We start from the raw sequence: 19,533 nt of genomic DNA, 5'->3' as shown, positions 1-19,533 counted from the left end.
TCTGCAGATCTCTCTGGTGGCTCCGCCCCTCCAGCTAGTACATGTGGACGCAAATACATCGTCAAAATATCAATAATACGCTAGATATTAAGGCCTTTTTTTCTGTTAGTAGCCTTTGTTTGTTGTAAGGTTCTGCAGTTTTAAATGGTAAGAATCCTTCACTCTTTTATGTCGATTAGTCCGAGGATCATCTGAGCCAAATTGGTTGAAGATTAAATAAAAATTGTGGCCTGTGAAAAACTGTATAAACAAAAACAAACAAGTGGATGGATTAAGGAACGTTAAGGAATCTGTCTAGGTTAAGGGATGTATTTACATCAAGGGATCAGTTTAACTTAAGATGTTTTCATACTAAACCGTTCCAAATGTTCCTTTGTTTATCTTCTTGTTTTTTGTGGGGGTAAATTGACTGAAATTACAATTTGGCGAAGATTTTTTTTAATAATGTAAACGTTTATGAAAAAGATTGCTTTGCTTTAAAGATGAATGGTCTGTGTGTGTTAGTGTATCTGTTTACGTTGACGTTAAGGGATCTGTTGACGTTTACATTAAGGGATCTGATTTCATTAACAAATCTGTTTACGTTTAGGGATCTGCTGACGTTCACAGATCTGTTGACGTTTACTTTAAGGGATCTGTTGACGTTTACTTTAAGGGATCTGTTGACGTTTACTTTAAGGGATCTGTTGACGTTTACTTTAAGGGATCTGTTGACGTTTACTTTAAGGGATCTGTTGACGTTTACTTTAAGGGATCCGTTGACGTTTACATTAAGGGATCCGTTGACGTTTACATTAAGGCATCCGTTGACGTTTACATTAAGGGATCTGTTGACGTTTACATTAAGGGATCTGTTGACGTTTACAGATCTGATGTTTACTTTAAGGGATCTGTTGACATTTACAGATCTGTTGACATTTACATTAAGGGATCTGTTGACGTTTACAGATCTGTTGATGTTTGCTTTAAGGGATCTGTTGACGTTTACAGATCTGTTGACATTTACATTAAGGGATCTGTTGACGTTTACAGATCTGTTGATGTTTGCTTTAAGGGATCTGTTGACGTTTACAGATCTGTTGACATTTACATTAAGGGATCTGTTGACGTTTACAGATCTGTTGATGTTTGCTTTAAGGGATCTGTTGACGTTTACAGATCTGTTGACGTTTACATTAAGAATAAATCTTCCCAGATCCCTTAAACAGTATCAGTTTATGAAAGATGATGATCTTTAATCAGAGGCAACTGGGAAAAACATAAATGGTTCAACTAGTACATTTTGCTTTATTTAAATTAATAGTTTTGGGCACTCAGTTTCTAGTTAAGAACTTTGCTGAGACGGATAGAAGGGAATCTGTTCTGATCACAGATCCCTACTGTTCAGGGAGGCGCCAAGCTAACAAGCGGCTCCAGCACCAGTTCCAGATCCATATGCATAATGACTGCTCGGATTTTCTCTGACAGCAATTAATCACCCTCGTTGGACGCGTGCAAGATGCCCACCGGGGTCCTGCGACCTGCCCACGCAGGCAATTTATCTTAGCCAGAGTTTCATGCAAACTGTTTCCTCTCTGCGCCTACGAATTCATACTGGACTTGTGCCAGTGACAGAAAAAAGCAGCGCCAGGGATGCATTTCAGCTTTACTTCTGACAACAACACTTACGCTTCTGTTCTAATAATAACCATAAAGGAAAACTTTATTAAAGAAGGAACGGCAGGGCAAGCAGGGCTGAGTCCCCTGAGCAGGAAAGCCTGGGGCACCATTAATCTTATTCCACATAGGGCAGTACTTCATTTAAAAACACTGATTAATCTTTTTTGCTCATCAATTAACAGATTGTGGCTATGAAGTACAGCCAGAAAGAAAGAAAGAGAGAAAGAGATTTTTAGTAGCCAAGTTTAGTAGAGTTTTTCATTTTATGATTTACATTAAGGGATCTACAAAGTTTTTCAGGTTACGATTATGTCAGTACGGTGGCCGAGAAGTGCAAAACAAATTAACAAATCCGAAAACAAATTAACAAATCCGAAAACAAATTAACAAATCTGAATACACATTAACAAATCCGAAAACAAATTAACAAATCTGAATACACATTAACAAATCCGAAAACAAATTAACAAATCTGAATACACATTAACAAATCCGAAAACACAACGGCAAGTCAGACAACCCGGAAGAGGTTGGTTTGTGATTGGAACACGTACCGATCATTGGACAAGACACCTGTCACTCAAGGTATACATGAAGTTCAACAGTCTGCCGCAGGGAAAAGTTGGAATGGATGGATGGAATGGATTACTGTGGATTAATTCTGTTATTTTCTTATATTTAAACGGAGAACTTTACACATGGGGGGCACGGTGGCTTAGTGGTTAGCACGTTCGCCTCACACCTCCAGGGTCGGGGTTCGATTCCCGCCTCCACCTTGTGTGTGTGTGGAGTTTGCATGTTCTCCCCGTGCCTCGGGGGTTTCCTCCGGGTACTCCGGTTTCCTCCCCGGTCCAAAGACATGCATGGTAGGTTGATTGGCATCTCTGGAAAATTGTCCCTAGTGTGTGATTGCGTGAGTGAATGAGAGTGTGTGTGTGCCCTGCGATGGGTTGGCACTCTGTCCATGACGCCTGACGCTCCCCGTGACCCGAGGTAGTTCGGATAAGCGGTAGAAGATGAATGAACTTTAAACATTACACATAAGATTCCATACCTGTATATCTTGAGTGACAGGTGTCTTGTCCAATGATCAGTAAGTTTCAATTCACAAACGATACCTCCCTCTTCCGGGTTGTCTGACTTCTTGTGTTTTCGGATTTGTTAATGTGTTTTGCACTTCCCAATACAAGCCAAATACAAGCCTTCAACAATTCTCTCAGCCTCAAGAAATAATTTTGACGATGTCTGTTCTCTAAACACAAAATCAGTCACTACATAAATGTCACCTGTGATGATAAATGGTTCGATTAAATTTGTGGTTTTTGACACTTTGGGTCCTAAGAGGATGCAAACATTTGCACACCGGTGTTGGCGTCGGATATAAACCAGCGCTTTTATAATAGATGAAACTGTAATTGAAAGAAGGTTGCAGCTCGTTCACAGGGACTTGTATGACAGACGTCTACGTAACTCGCGTCTAATAATAAATTTTATTAAAGGTTTTTTTTAAAGAAAGAACAATGTATAGTAATAAATGGGGAGGTTATCACTATGTACATGCTTATGCAGCATTAATGGAAGTGGTAGCTCAAGTAATTAAGGCTCTGGGGTGTTGATTAGAGTATAAGGGTTCAAGCCACAGCTTTGCCAAGCTGTCCCTGTTGGGCCCTTGAGCAAGGCCCTTAACCCTCTCTGCTCCAGGGGCTGTATATACATTACATTTACAGCATTTAGCAGACGCCCTTATCCAGAGAGACTTACATTATCTCATTTTTTTGTAAACTGAGCAATTGAGGGTTAAGGGCCTTGCTCAGGGGCCCAAGATTGGCAGCTTGGTGGACCTGGGATTGAACTCACAACCTTCCTGTATCATGTCTGACCCTGCACTCTTAACCAAAACAGAAAAGAATTTTACTGTGCTGTAATTTATATGTGACAAAATAAAGTCTTCTAAACGAAAGGAGTCTCCAGTACCAGCATTTCTGCATTCCTGCTTTATTTAGTAACATGATAAAATCTTTAAAAGATGAGAAAAGAGAGCGAGTATGTAAGTAACTACAAATGAATACGGTTCACGATGTAACTCAATTTAATTCATACCAAAAGAATTTCTGATGTTTTATATATTTGTTCTTTCATTTTGAATTAAAAGAACTAAACCACAATAAGGTGGCATTAACTTTACTAACGACTAGAGATTCCTGCTTCTACATCCCATTCACAAAGATCAGGATACACGGGATAACACTAAGAGGTAACCCTGACATGTCTTGGCTTGTGTGTGTGTGTGTGTGTGTGTGTGTGTGTGTATTTATAGCCATCTTAACGATTCTCACGGCCCAGTAATAAGGAAGAAAGGCTGCCTGTGTGACCATGACCTCATTGCCTGACACAGAGCCACCTGGGTGCAGCTCCGGAGGTGGAAAGTGTGTGTGTGTGTGTGTGTGTACGAGAGAGAGAGAGAGAGAGAGAGAGAGAGAGAGAGAGAGATTGAAGATGGAGATTTGGAGCATGTTGGTTATGGGGTGGGGTGTGTGTGTGTGGGGTGGGGGGGTGAATTCATTCAGGCTTTAACACAGCAAGAAAATGCTGCAATCATGACTGAGCTCCAGTGCTGTGTGTGTGTGTGTTTTCTAAGGAGAGGTGACCTCACTCCTGTCCCTGAGGACCATGAGCTCAGATAGTGTGTGCCACATGAGCGAACACACACACACACACACACACACACACACACACACACGACAGGCTTGTTTATCAGCCAAGATGCTGACAATTCTTACCGATGACTGAAACATAAGATTGCAAACACACAGTGCAGAAATAAAGTGACTCTTACTCTGGATTTAAAAGCCAGCAGGATTTTGGGTAGGAAGAGAACGAGGCACTTGACAGTGATGGTGAAGAACTTGAGCACAAAGTCGGTGATCCCGACCACCCAGATCAGGTCGAAGAAATCATAACTGTTGATGTTCGGCTTGGCAAATATCAGACTGTGAGACATAAAGACACAGAAACACATGAACCACCAACGGTCCGGGTTGCCAAATCCACTCATCAGCTAACTAAAGCAATATTATTTCCAATATGTATGCAAGGACAGAGTGAGCAGGAAATGTAGACAAATGAAAGTGCAGATGCGGAATAAATAGAACAAACAATGATACGGAGAAGGAAATATCTAAAAAAAAATATATATATTAAAAAAATAACGTGCAAATAATTGTTTATAAATGTGAAATATTTATACATTTTATGTATGCAATACATAAATATGCAATAGATTCATTTCTAATTAAACAAATCATTCAAGATTTCATTTTTATTGTGAATATATATATTAATTATTAAAAAATATTTCAATAAGAATTTACATTATTATAGTCTAAACTCTATCTATGAAAGACAGCTATAAAATAAATAGGTGATCATAATAAAGGGATGACTTTCCCACCCCCAATATATTTATCATGTACTGAAGTAAAAATATTAACAGATCTTATTAGAAAGAATTAATAAAATATATAATTAATTACTTAAAAATTATTTTATAATAAAATAATATTGCATAAATATTAGTAATTAATTTATTAGGGTTATATTGCTGTAATTCATATTTATTTCAGTCTTATATTCGTTTACTCCTGATGATCATTTCTGAGCTGACTATTGAGGTCTATTAATGAGTCTATTAGGACCTGAGGCTTAACGAGTGGGTACCGAAACTTTTGCACGATGTCAGAATTATGTTTTAATAATTTATCATTTTAATTCAATCAAATATAAACATATATACAATAAACAATATAAATGTGAATTATTTGCAAAGAAAAAAAAGATTTCATACGACAGGGTGCACAAACTTTTGCATACAAGTGAGTTTATAGTGCAACACAGGTTAAGAAAAGAAAAAATTATATATATATATATATATACATACACATACACACACACACACACACACAGATGTATATATATATATTTTACAAAAAATTAATAAATAAAAAATGATATATATTATATTTAAATATAAAAATGTTCTTAAAAAATAATTATATATATATATATATTTTTTTTTTTTAACCCCAAGTTAGTAATTAGTATTAACTGCTGATAATTTATGTAACTGAATTAAAACTGTGATTTTTGGTTTCAGTTAAATATTTTCGGTATTGTTTCTCCAGCACGGCTGACTCTATTCTCTGGCATTTCAACAAGAACAACAAAGGAGTGCGAAAAATTAAAGGGTGAGAAACGAGTGTGAAAATGTGTGTGTGATGGAGGAAAATAATAAGAAGATTAAAAAAAAAAAAGTACTCACAATCTCTGTAGACATAAATGATCCTACAGAAGGAAATGCAAGTAGAACATAACATACATATATTCTGAACATAAACCAATAAAGAAATCAAAACAAATAAAATGGCAAGTTGGCAGAAGCACTCGTGCGAACGTGTGCGTGTAAAAGGAGACATAAAAAAAAACGATCCGGTGAGCCGAGTGCTCGCACCGACCTGTTGTGCAGCTCCTCAGCACTGAACGTGTAATAAACATACACAATGTTGCCTGCTAGAAACACCAGAATCCAAAAAGCGACAAAGATGGACCGGTCCTCCTGTGAAAAACAACACACCGAGTGTTTATTTCTTTATAGTCATTGATAAGGAAACAGAGTCCCGAGAGCGCGCTCTTACCCGCAGAGACACCTGGTGCTTTAGAGTAGAGTTAGCAAAGGCGAAAGTGCAAGCCATGCCGATGCACACAGCAATACCTGAGAAACACAGAACCACAACATCCAGTCACATCACTACACCTTATATAAAGCAAGAAATGCAGGGGTGGACAAATAAATCTGACATCTAGTCCTGGGTCGTATGTGATGTGACTTTTTATCCATTTTTAGTTGCGTTTACTTTAGCGCAAGACCACTAATGACAAACATTACAGCAGTCCTTCTCGTCACAGACTTCTCTTTTTAATAAAAAATGTTTATTATAAACCCGAGACTATACGTAGCGTCCGCTACAGGAGTCGCAACGGAGCGGATGTTACTATGGAAACGTTAACGTATTTGTACGAGCGCATTGCTGTGAAGAGTCTGAGCCTTCTGACCAATCGGAATCAAGAATAAGATGGGGATGTGGATTAAATAAGATTTATTCATTTGATTCGAATTATTTAAAACAAATTCTTTAAAAAAAGTCTTTTTTTTTTTAATATAATAGAAGAAGAATATATAGAATATAATAGAACACGTCGTCACAGTCGGCAAAAATAAATCATTAAAAAAGAAAAAGATATTTGCATTTCTTCTGTTCGTCCCTCTTTCTTTCTTTGTTAAATTACTTAAAGGTGGGGTCTCGGTTGTTTGAGAAATGCTTCACAAAACTAAGTCAAATAAATAACAAATACAAAACAAATGTGTAGCCAATGAGCAGAAAGGGGCATGTCTTCAGTGCTCTGCAGTCTTCAAGAGAGTGTTCAGTGCGCATGTGTGACATTAGCAGAAAGCGGTTTTTAACATTGACATGGAGGATAAAAACAAAGAAAGAAAACAAAGTTTGCTCGTTTGTTTATCTGCAATCGTATTGTTCTTCCATTCAGCTATGATAAAGACACATTTCTTTCCATTAGTTGCCTGGGTTACACATGTTATGTGTGGGCGGAGCTATAAATACAGGGGTGGGACCCATTTGGGTTAGGGGCGTGTTTGTTTTGGTGATTTCAAATGTCAACATTGGCTTTCAAACAACGGAGACCGCACCTTTAAGGAATTCGTTAATTGATCGATTACAAAGAAATTCATTAAGTGCATATATTCCTACTGTAAATAATGCATTAACTAGAAGGAAAATGGAAAGTCCTGTAAAGATATATTGTGGGAAACAGAAGTGTTCTCTTGACTCTACTGAATGTTGCTTGCTCAGATCAGGTTCTCACCAAGCTTGTGCTGGAAACAGACTTTAATAAGGAGGATGAGGATGAAGGGGAATCCTCTCTGCAGCCACGTGACCACAGCTTTCAGTTCGGACAGAGCAGGAGCCGGAGCAGATGCTTCATCTCCTAGCGATAAATAAATAAATAAATAAAAAGCATGAATGAAGTACTCATGGGCATCATCTACAAAATCTTATAAGTGCCGATCAGCGTTTTTACCACCATCGTCCCTGCTGCCTCGTCTCTCAGCCGAGGACGCCGAATGAAGTAGGGCGGAGCGGTGCTGCCCCGACTGGTGGAAATGATGGTGGTGATGATGATGGTGGTGCTGGCCGGGCCGAGGAAGAAATGCCGCACCCTCTGCCCGGTGAGAGCCTTCCTCCCTTGACGACGTAGTCATCTGTATAAAGACCTCAGAAGAAGAAGAACCGAGGACGAGTCCGGCAGCTTGGAAAGGAGCCGAGGTCACTGCGCTGGCGGACACACCGACCAGGCCTGAGAAAAGCTGCTGGGGCGAGGAAGGAGACTCTGGCTTTAAACAGTCGAACACGCCTCCTTCGTCCAGGCTGCTCTCGGATCCGAGCGTTTGACTCCTGTTCCTGGGATTAGAAACAAGATCAGGATGAATGGATGAATGAAGTCTAATCTAGAAAAACACTCAGGAATAAAGAAGACCAGGACAGATGTTATGAGATGATGACTTTTTGCTCAGTTGATTAAACTGTACATTTATTTTAGACTTTGTTTATGGACGTCTTTGCCAGTCCCAAGCCCGGATAAATAGAGAGGGTTTGCTTCAGGAAGGGCGTCGAATTGTCAGTGGGAATGTACTGTAAGGGTCAGTGGGCTGTATGGGTTAGAGACTGTAGCAGTGAGGTAAAGACATGAGGCAGAGATGGAGATAGCAGAGATGAGGATGTTGAGGTTCTTTTTAGGAGTGACGAGGATGGACAGGATTAGGAACGAGCACATCAGAGGGACAGATCATGTTGGTTTGGACATGTACAGAGGAGCGAGATGGTTATATTGGTAGAAGGATGTTGGTGATGGAGCTGCAGGTAAAAGGTCTAGAGGAAGGACAAAGAGGATGTGTTAAAAGAGGATATGAAGGTAATCGGTGCGAGAGTAGAAGACGCCGAGGATAAGAGTTCGATGGAAACAGATGATTCGCTGTGATGACCCCTAAAGGGAAAAGCCCAAAATAAAAGAAGTAGTTTTACAATGTTTACAAGAGTTTTAAATGCTAAAAGGTATGAACTGGAACACCTTTATCATCAAGTCTACATCAATCTACATTAGATGTATTAAATTATTGACTTACATTATTTAAAAAGAAAAAAAAAAAACACACAAAAGGAAAAAATGTGTCAGTTTTTGCAGCGTGCAAAAAAAAAAAAACGGCTGCAAATATATTGTTCAGTATGCAGTCATATTCTGGTAAAAAAAAAGGAAAAAAAGTCTTTAAAAAAGGAAAAATATTATTATTATGATATTATTTATTATTATATTAATAGTAGAATTGAATGCCGCTACCTAGAAGTTCTTAGTCTTTCATATTTACGAGCTAAACGCAAACCCTTGCATTTTATTATATACATTTTTTTCCCTCATATTAAACTCCAATTCCAACTGCACTAGTAATAACAACGTCTCACAGGTATAATAATAAAAAAACAGCTCCAACCCGAACATGAGCATTTAGCAACAATTAGCATTCATTTAGATTCATTTTCGTAAGATATTAAAGGAGAATGCAGCATCACGGAGGTGAAATATGTACAGAATAAAAACGTACATGTACATTTTAGAAATGGTAATGACATCATTATTGATTTCTTGATAATTAAAAAGGGTCACAATTGATCTGAAGTTGATATGTTTAGTGGTTAGAAATGTTTTATATCAAAGGTATGTAAAAGTAAGTCAAACCTTTCAGGTGGCATGCCATCTGTGTTACTGCTGTGGCGTCTCTGCATGGCGCCCACTGAGTCACCAGAAGCTCAGGAGCTGCACAAAAACAAATATATCAATAACTTATAATACAGACTGAGATCTGTATTATGTTTAAGCAGTCAGACCTCATGATTTTAAATGCTTAGGGAAGTGACAGAGCCTCACTCTCTCACACTCACTCTGTCCCTCCGTCTCACTCACTCTGTCCCTCCGTCTCACTCACTCTCTTTCTCTCTCACACTCACTCTGTCCCTCCGTCTCACTCACTCTATCCCTCAGTCTCACTCACTCTCTTTCTCTCTCACACTCACTCTGTCCCTCCGTCTCACTCACTCTGTCCCTCCGTCTCACTCACTCTGTCCCTCCGTCTCACTCACTCTCTTTCTCTCTCACACTCACTCTGTCCCTCCGTCTCACTCACTCTGTCCCTCAGTCTCACTCACTCTCTTTCTCTCTCACACTCACTCTGTCCCTCCGTCTCACTCACTCTGTCCCTCAGTCTCACTCACTCTCTTTCTCTCTCACACTCACTCTGTCCCTCCGTCTCACTCACTCTGTCCCTCCGTCTCACTCACTCTCTTTCTCTCTCACACTCACTCTGTCCCTCCGTCTCACTCACTCTGTCCCTCCGTCTCACTCACTCTCTTTCTCTCTCACACTCACTCTGTCCCTCCGTCTCACTCACTCTGTCCCTCAGTCTCACTCACTCTCTTTCTCTCTCACACTCACTCTGTCCCTCCGTCTCACTCACTCTGTCCCTCCGTCTCACTCACTCTGTCCCTCCGTCTCACTCACTCTCTTTCTCTCTCACCTCCTCTGTCCTCCGTCTCTCTTTCACTCATCGTCCTCTCGTCTCACTCACTCTGTCCCTCCGTCTCACTCACTCTTTCTCTCTCACACTCACTCTGTCCCTCCGTCTCACTCACTCTTTCCCTCCGTCTCACTCACTCTTTCCCTCCGTCTCACTCACTCTGTCCCTCCGTCTCACTCACTCTCTTTCTCTCTCACACTCACTCTGTCCCTCCGTCTCACTCACTCTTTCCCTCCGTCTCTCTCACACTCACTCACTCTCTCTCACACTCACTCACTCACACTCACACTCACTCACTCACACTCACACTCACTCTCTCTCACACTCACTCACTCTCTCTCACACTCACTCTCTCTCACACTCACTCACTCTCACACTCACTCACTCTCACACTCACTCACTCTCTCTCACACTCACTCACTCTCTCTCACACTCACTCTCTCTCACACTCACTCACTCTCACACTCTCTCTCACACTCACTCACTCTCTCTCACACTCACTCACTCTCTCTCACACTCACTCACTCTCTCTCACACTCACTCACTCTCTCTCACACTCACTCACTCTCTCTCACACTCACTCACTCTCTCTCACACTCACTCACTCTCTCTCACACTCACTCACTCTCTCTCACACTCACGCTCTCTCTTTCACTCACGCTCTCTCTGTCTCTCTCACCCACTCTGTCCCTCTCTCTCACTCTGTCCCTCTCTCTCACTCACTCTCTCTTTCACTCTGTCTTTCACTCACTCACTCACTCTCTTCTAGTAATTCATTAATAAATCACAACTCATCAGATCATTTAAAAGCCTTCAACACTGATGTGTTAGATGAGGAAATATTTCCACAGTGCATCATCATCTCCCAGTGAAGCCATTGTCATTCAAACCCGGGCTAGCAAGTAGCATCCTTGGCTAATAAAGTAAATACAATGCGACTCCACAATAACATTCTTGGCTTTTATATACACATATCTGGGAAGAGAAAACACCATTATTTGTTACAACACACATCTTTATCTTACCGTTATCATGCTGCATATGACAGATGAGCCTCTATAACTGGTGTTATTGCCTGGAAATTAAGCTAAGAGTCGACTTCTTAAAAAGAGTCGACTCTACGATTCTAGGAATTGGAAATACGAGGGCGCTTGGGAAGCTTGGGAGTCGGTTCTACTGCGATTTAGGTTCAAGGTCAATTAGAAACGTAGGACACCAATGTTTCCAGTTAATCCGTATCACACTATATATATTTACACAAATATTTGCTCGAACTGAGTTCCGTAAAAAAACATAAATCGTTGTAAGTTCTCGAATCGATTCCTAACACAATTTGATATGGGAATCAAAATCTGAATCGATTCCAACAGGTCTGGGTCTCGAAAGAGCTATGAATAAATCCCAAATAGCTTCCTAATCAACAAAATATTGTTTCCGATGTCTTATATCATGTCTAAGATACAAAACAGAAAGATATTCTGCGATTTTCCTAAACGCATAAAGAGAGGCTTTAAATGATTCCTGTTTCCGGAGGTATGACCCGATCCTGACCAATCAGATTCCTTGCTGATCCAGCACTTCCGCCTTCTGGACAAAAACAATAGTTTGCTAATGGCTGTCAGTTTCAATGCCGACTTTATTTACATTTCCAGTCCAAACCCCAGAGGCACATCAAGACGATTTATTTTTTTTTGTTCATGATTTTTTCTTTATTAGTATTAGATTGTACGAACGGTTCGCTTATTTTTTTGCAGAATTATCAGAGAATTCTAAACGTTAGCTAGTTAGCTAGCTAGCTAGCTTATTTAACCCGACTATATTTTTGTTTTTGTTTGTTTGTTTGTTTGTTTGTTTGTTTTATCACTGTATTATTAAGAAAAACAAACTCAGACATTGTTTTTTTTTGTCATGGAATTGCTTAGTATATATTGTAGTAAAAAAAAAATGTACGCAAGTGTCTAAAATAGTGATTTAAATGGGTTAACGAATGGTAACTGCGCATGCGCGTGGTTGTCTGGCCTGTCACGTTTTCATTTTCCTGGTAGGATCTGATCTGATCTGATCTGATCTGCTGCACATCCAGGACGCTCCATGGCTCTGCGCAGGTTGTTGAGGAGGCGCTGGGTCCTGGGGGTCGTGTTCGGCTTCTCCCTTATTTACTTCCTCACCAGCACACTCAAGCAGGTGAGCAATCAGTCACTCTTCTATGACATCTTTATATCGCATCATGACTTGCTATAACACATGTACAACCCTAGTATACTAGTTTAGGGTTAAGATGCAATGTCTGTTTGCGTTATGCAGTAAATAGTGTACACTATTTAATTCAATTCAATTTATTTGTATAGAGCTCTTAACAATTTCCCATTGTCTCAAAGCAGCTTTACAGAAGTATGGAAACATAAATAATAATAATAATAAGAAGAAGAAGAAGAAGAAGAAGAAGAAGGGGGGCACGGTGGCTTAGTGGTTAGCACGTTCGCCTCACACCTCCAGGGTCGGGGTTCGATTCCCGCCTCCGCCTTGTGTGTGTGGAGTTTGCATGTTCTCCCCGTGCCTCTGGGGTTTCCTCCGGGTACTCCGGTTTCCTCCCCCGGTCCAAAGACATGCATGGTAGGTTGATTGGCATCTCTGGAAAATTGTCCCTAGTGAATGAGAGTGTGTGTGTGTGCCCTGCGATGGGTTGGCACTCCGTCCAGGGTGTATCCTGCCTTGATGCCCGATGACGCCTGAGATAGTCACAGGCTCCCCGTGACCCGAGGTAGTTCGGATAAGCGGTAGAAAATGAATGAATGAATGAATGAATGAATAATCATAATAATAATAATAATAATAAGAAGAAAAAACAAGTATAAAATGGGGCAGTCGTGGCTTAACTGGTTAAGGCTCTGGGTTGTTGATGGGAGGATCCAAGCAGCCAAGCTGCCACTGCTGGGCCATTGAGCAAGGCCCTCAACCCTCCCTGCTCCAGGGGCACTGTATCATAGCTGCCCCTGCACTCTGACCCCAACCTCCTCAGTTGGGGTATGTTAAGAAAAGAATTCCACTGTGCTGTAATGTATATGTGGCAATAAAAAAAGGCTTCTATGCCCCTTCTCTATGCCCCCTCTCTAAAAATAAATAAGTGAATATATGCAATTAAAGTTTAAAATTAATTTAAAAATGATTAACTTAAACTTTAAAATACTATATATCTACAGTGCCTTGCAAAAGTATTCATACCCACTGAACTTTTTCACATTTTGACATGTTACAACCAAAGTCAGGGGTATCAGAGTAAAGGGGGCTGAATACAAATGCACGCAACACTTTTCAGATATTTATTTGTTTAAAAAAAACAAAAAAAACATGGACACCATTTATAATTCCACTTCACAATTTCGTGCCACTTTCTTTCGGTCTATTTCATAAAATCCCAATTAAATACATTTTTCTTTGTGGTTGTAACGTGTCAAAATGTGGAAAAGTTCAGTGGGTGTGAATACATTTGCAAGGCACTGTACATCCATCACTACATCACAAGACATCCTTACTATATTATGTTTAATTACAAACACCAACCTTTAATACAATAATATTTATTTGCAATGGAAACAAATAGCTTTGTAAAAAAAAAAAAAAAAAATCGTTGACAAAAGTAGAATAAATATTTAGGCATTATTTTTACACAATATAACATTTTTTATATAATATATACAAAATTTGTGAGCTCTAAATTAGGCTTTTAAAATGATTGTTAAACCCACCGCATTTACGCTATCGCATTTAACACATTGTCTAAAAATGAAAGTATTGCATGTATACACCAATATGGCTGTGCATAAAAAAATAAAAATCGACCAATCGGTGTTTGTCATAGGTAATAACTAACATCATCGGGAAGCCCCGCCCCATCCCCATTCCCTTTTTCACACTAGTCCTATTTTGTCCCATGCTCACCGTCATTGTAACCTGCACTTCTGTTGTTTCTCGTCGATTCTAAAACATTCACGTAGGAGGAGCGAAGCATGCGAGATCGGACTCTGCTGGAGGCCAGGGAATCCGATCACCCCATCGCCTGGAAAGTCAAGTTCAACCTGGGCAACAGCAGCAGGCAGATCACCCAGTGCAGGAACTCCATCCAGGGGAAGAGTCTCCTCACTGACGAACTTGGTAAATGACGTAACTCTTGAAACCTGAAGCAATTGAACAGGAATCTCTTTATAGTGTCTTAATCCTGAGTTTCATGTTTGCTTAGAAGCTTCCTGTATTACCTTACGATACTTTTCGATTACGTCCTCTTACCAGCATCAACCTTTGCATCGTCTCTACCTAACGAGAGCAGTGCGGCGGTGCTTTAATACTTTAGTCTGTCGAGAATTCTCATCTCCTCATCTGTACACTCAGATTTCAAACCTTCATCTATCTATGTACAGTACTGTAGCTCGCTAACTAGCACAGCGAGTCGTATAGCCGAATTGCGTCCTGAGACGCGAGCTTCTCTAATGCTTCATCATGAACACGATGCTAAGCATTATTGGAAAAACAGAACAGATGCTTTTGTTTTGTTTTTAGGAGCGAACACTCCTAAAATGTGATCGTTGCTTGTGTTTGAGGTCGTTGAAAAGTTGTTTTTTCTCTCACACAACACTGTAATTATGCTAAATATCTTGTGACATCAGAGCAGAACTTCTGACAGTACGTATGAGAGTCGATATAAACGTAGCGAAAGTGTTTCAGGGTGTTTCAGTTTTCCTTCAATTTCACTTCTATTCTTTTTTTTTTCTTTTTTTTTTATGTGATGTACAGATTAGATTTATATGTTTTTTAGGCTTTATTTCCAGACCAGCTCTTATGTGACAGTAGTTTTCAGAGTTCTATGAAAAAAGTTCTTCATGTCGTGATGATGTTCATCTCTCAGGTTACGTGTGTGAGAGGAAGGACCTGCTAGTGAACGGCTGCTGTAACGTGAACGCACCGCGCTCCGGCCAGTACATGTGTAAGAGCTGTCTGCCCAATGGCTGCTGCAGCGTCTACGAATACTGTGTCTCCTGCTGCCTTCAGCCTGACAAGGTGCCAATAGTCTCTCTCTCTCTATCTCTATCTCTCTATCTCTCTCTCTCTCTCTCTCACACTCTCTCTCTCTCTCTCTTTCTCTCTCTCTCTTTCTTTCTCTCTCCCTCTCTCTCTTTCTCTCTCTCACTCTCTCTCTCTCTCTTTCTCTCTCTCACTCTCTCTCTCTCTCTTTCTCTCTCTCACTCTCACTCTCTCTCTTTCTCTCTCTCTCTTTCTCTCTCTCACTCACTCATTCTCTCTCTCTCTTTCTCTCTCTCTAACTCTCTCTCACTCTCACTCTCTCTCTTTCTCTCTCTCACTCACTCACTCTCTCTCTCTCACTCACTCACTCACTCACTCACTCTCTCTCTCTCTCTCTTTCTCTCTCCCTCTCTCTCTCTTTCTCTCTCTCTCACTCACTCATTCTCTCTCTCTTTCTCTCTCTCTAACTCACTCTCACTCTCTCTCTTTCTCTCTCTCTCTCTCACTCTCTCACTCACTCACTCACTCACTCACTCACTCACTCTCTCTTTCTCACTCACTCTCTCTCTCTTTCTCTCTCTCTCTCTCACTCTCACTCGCTTTCTCTCTCTCTCTCTCTCTCTCTCTCTCTCTCTCTCTCTCTCTCTCTCTCTCTCTCTCTCTCTCTGGGTTTAAGCAGGGAACAGCACAGTCTGTGAGTTGTGTATAGACTAGTGAGAGGCAGAAGTACAGCACCCTGTGTTCACCCTGTGTTCACACCCTGCACTCAGATCACTCTCTGCTGCTCACTAGTGGGGATTCCTAATAGTGTTTAGTTGACGATTACCATGGTTACACTGCTAGTATGTTGTAGTTCACTGTCTGTCTGTCTTTCCGCCTGTCTCTGAACACTTATCATCTCTCTCTCTCTCTCTCTCTCTCTCTCTCTCTCTCTCTCTCTCTCTCTCTCTCTCTCTCTCTCTCTCTCTCTCTCTCTCTCTCTCTCTCTCTCTCTCTCCCTCTCCCTCTCTTTCTCTCTCTCTAACTCACTCACTCACTCTCTCTCTCTTTCTCTCTCTCTAACTCTCACTCTCTCGCTCTCTCACTCTCACTCACTCACTCTCTCACTCACTCACTTTCTCTCTCTCTCTAACTCTCACTCTCGCTCTCTCACTCTCTCTCACTCACTCACTTTCTCTCTCTCTCTAACTCTCACTCTCGCTCTCTCACTCTCTCTCTCTCACTCTCTCTCTCTCTCTCTCTCTCTCTCTCTCTCTCTCTCTCACTCACTCACTCACTCACTTTCTCTCTCTCTCTCTAACTCTCACTCTCTCGCTCTTTCTCTCTCTCTCTCACTCTCTCTCACTCACTCTCTCTGATCTTTTTCCCCCCTCAGCAACCTCTACTAGAACGATTTTTGAACCGAGCCGCTGAAGGATTTCGGAATCTCTTCACAGCAGTAGAGGATCACTTTGAGCTGTGTTTGGCGAAATGCCGCACCTCGTCACAGGTAGCGCACAGCACGTCTCTAGTGCACTCAATCTTTTCCCATAACACTGAGGCTTCATTTCCAGGCCACATTCAAAAGCGGACACGTCACATATCTGACCACTCGACTCACATGAAGTTTGTGTTATTGAACACATTGTGTTTGTAGGAAGAAAAAAAAAATTGCACCCTCCAGATAGCATCATTTTGACAGCAACCTATTATATACAAGATTTGCAGTGCATTGTGGGTCGTACTCCCTAGCTAGTGCACAACGAATGGTATATAGCTCTTAGACACGCTGATGTAATTAGATTTAGATCGTGTGTATATATTAAACCACACACCGCACGTATGTTCCACCTATTTCGTGTATTTTTCTTTCTCCAGAGCGTCCAGCATGAGAACACGTACAGAAACCCCCAGGCGAAATACTGTTACGGTGAAAGTCCACCCGAGCTCCAGCCCATCTGATGGATGAAAGTATTTTCATAAAAATGACACTACCTCTCTTCTCCTCCGCTCAAGAGAACTAACCGGTCCGGAAACCGACCGCGTCAGCATGAAGACATAAAGCGGCACGGGGGGGGGCGCGACGACAACGAAGGACGAAACATAATCGCTTCCAAGGAGCTGCCCTTAACCTCATCTCTTACCGTCATCTACATGATATTTTGGGTTGCGTGCCACAGAAATAGGAGTTCCTATGGCTCCTAGATATACATTGCTTTAACAGGAAATGCATCACCGAACTGATGTCAGAAGTTGAGGTCAGCCACAGATGTACGCAATCTGTCTGGAGTAACACGTGGGTGCAAATACTATTGCCTCAGCGGTAGGTAACAAACGACTCGATTGAGGAGTCCAAGGATCAGATTGTTCTGACACGGTGTTCATGTCAATCATGTTCAGTGCTATGTATTAAAGCTGAGTGTTAATTTAATAAACGGCATTTTTATCGACTCCCTTCGTCTAAACCGTGAGGATAGAGACGCTACTTTTGAAGGAAGTAAAAGAATAAACACCGGAAATGTTATTATTATTATTATTATTTTTTTTAAAGTCTTGAAACGTAGCGTAATAGTAGCGTGAGCTACAAAGCAAAACTATTTTGATTTATTTATTAAAGTACATCACATATCACGTCACATTCGCTGTTAGGAAATTTCTGCGAAGCGGGTTTGTACAGACACAGCAGGATGGTGCCGGAACTTCCTTCCTGTCTTCCTTCCTTCTTTCATTCATCCGTTCGTCTGGCTCAAACTCCCTCGTTTCAGCACTCGCGTTATGAAACGTACAAGACAGAAATTTGACGAACTCAAAGTTGTATCAATTCGATTCGGTTCGATTCGTGTGCCGCTTTTGATGTCGGACACAATGCGTTAAGAGAAATATATAAATTCAGGATATATGATATATTTTCTATGAGTTATACATGAGGAAGAAATATTATAAAGTAAGTTATACACGTACAAGCGTAAACATTCGCTTGTTATCCGCTCGAACACGTCTCCGCTGCCTGCTAGCTATAGATGTTTTTAGCAGTTCCACTAAAAAACACTTCTTCACAGGTTCTTAGTGTCCTCTCTATTCAAATAATGAGCTTGGAACTTATTCTTTCATCCTGAAGACTTTCCCATGGTGGAAAACTACCTCCGACTCCCTCCGTAACTGCTAAACACACACCATCTTACAGATAACAGCATGTCAACAATTATACTGATATTAATATGATGTAATAATGATATTTTTACGTGTGATTGTAAACTAAATGGGGTACACGGTGGCTTAGTGGTTAGCACGTTCACCTCACACCTCCAGGGTTGGGGGTTCGATTCCCGCCTCCACCTTGTGTGTGTGGAGTTTGGATGTTCTCCCCGTGCCTCGGAGGTTTCCTCCGGGTACTCCGGTTTCCTCCCCTGGTCCAAAGACATGCATGGTAGGTTGATTGGCATCTCTGGAAAAATTGCCCGTAGTGTGTGAGTGCGTGAGTGAATGAGAGTGTGTGTGTGCCCTGCGATGGGTTGGCACTCCGTCCAGGGTGTATCCTGTCTTGATGCCCGATGACGCCTGAGATAGGCGCAGGCTCCCCGTGACCAGAGGTAGTTCGGATAAGGGGTAGAAAATGAGTGAGTGAGTGAGTGTAAACTAAACGTAAACACAATCCTGGGTTGTGTTGTTTGAGGTTTCACACTTTACCCAGGGTTAACATTGGATAAATCCTGCACGCGCCCGCTTTAAATATCAGATTGTCTCGCGCTTTATCGTCATTGAGGGAAAAAAAAAGAACGGACAGATCTGCTTGCTTCTTTGCTCTCGAGCAGATATTATTTATTTAAATTTTTATTTTTTTATATACAGCTTTCTAATATTTTTAGGTCTTTTTAAGTTGACCCGGTGTTCGTAGATATCCAACGTCCGCTAATTATTCAGCGTAGCGTATTTCTTCTTCATTACGGCGCTCACTTCAGTGGTGTTTGGTGTTTAGCTCCTGATGCTAACTCCTGAGGTGTTTTTTTACCTCCCGGTTTCACGTGATACGTGATTTTTCACGTGCTGATCGTGTGTTAAGCATCTATTCGTGACACCACACTGATTTATACTGTACACGTTTGGCACTGAAATGTTTAAAGTGAAAAGTGACATGACATACGGCTAAGTACGGTGACCCATACTCAGAATTCGTTCTCTGC

The 19,533-nt window shown here is 41.0% G+C and overlaps 2 protein-coding genes across 5 annotated transcripts in view; one reads left to right on the top strand and one right to left on the bottom strand.

The window, feature by feature from the left end:
• Positions 1-11,872, bottom strand: part of rnft2 (ring finger protein, transmembrane 2) — a 16,146-nt gene extending 4,274 nt beyond the window's left edge. The window contains exons 1-7 of one of the 4 annotated variants that reach the window (XM_060882869.1): positions 11,383-11,872; positions 9,523-9,600; positions 7,816-8,192; positions 7,597-7,716; positions 6,351-6,427; positions 6,171-6,271; positions 4,496-4,649 (exon numbers count right to left, since the gene is read on the bottom strand). In XM_060882869.1, the coding sequence (XP_060738852.1) occupies positions 4,496-4,649; positions 6,171-6,271; positions 6,351-6,427; positions 7,597-7,716; positions 7,816-8,192; positions 9,523-9,569 (876 nt within the window). In that variant the 5' untranslated portion in view covers positions 9,570-9,600; positions 11,383-11,872. Of the gene's footprint in view, positions 1-4,495; positions 4,650-6,170; positions 6,272-6,350; positions 6,428-7,596; positions 7,720-7,812; positions 8,193-9,522; positions 9,601-11,382 lie in introns of all 4 variants that reach the window. The other 3 variants (XM_060882867.1, XM_060882868.1, XM_060882866.1) reach the window with 3 other exon arrangements.
• A 137-nt stretch (positions 11,873-12,009) lies between these two features.
• Positions 12,010-17,802, top strand: spring1 (SREBF pathway regulator in golgi 1). Its single transcript, XM_060882871.1, has 5 exons — positions 12,010-12,541; positions 14,353-14,509; positions 15,258-15,409; positions 16,749-16,862; positions 17,231-17,802. Exons 1-5 carry the CDS (start codon positions 12,449-12,451, stop codon positions 17,312-17,314), a joined length of 600 nt encoding a protein of 199 aa, XP_060738854.1. The 5' UTR covers positions 12,010-12,448; the 3' UTR covers positions 17,315-17,802.
• The last annotated feature ends 1,731 nt before the right edge of the window (positions 17,803-19,533 follow it).

This window comes from Tachysurus vachellii, chromosome 12 (assembly GCF_030014155.1).
Source record: "Tachysurus vachellii isolate PV-2020 chromosome 12, HZAU_Pvac_v1, whole genome shotgun sequence".
Lineage (NCBI taxonomy): Eukaryota > Metazoa > Chordata > Actinopteri > Siluriformes > Bagridae > Tachysurus > Tachysurus vachellii.
This window is presented reverse-complemented; position numbering and strand designations above follow the sequence as displayed.

Coding starts and splice junctions, on each gene's coding strand:
- spring1 (XM_060882871.1), top strand. CDS start 12,449: ATGGCTCTGCGCAGGTTGTTGAGGAGGCGCTGGGTCCTGGGGGTCGTG. Junction 14,510..15,257: donor TCTCCTCACTGACGAACTTG/GTAAATGACGTA, acceptor TTCATCTCTCAG/GTTACGTGTGTGAGAGGAAG. Junction 15,410..16,748: donor GCTGCCTTCAGCCTGACAAG/GTGCCAATAGTC, acceptor TTCCCCCCTCAG/CAACCTCTACTAGAACGATT.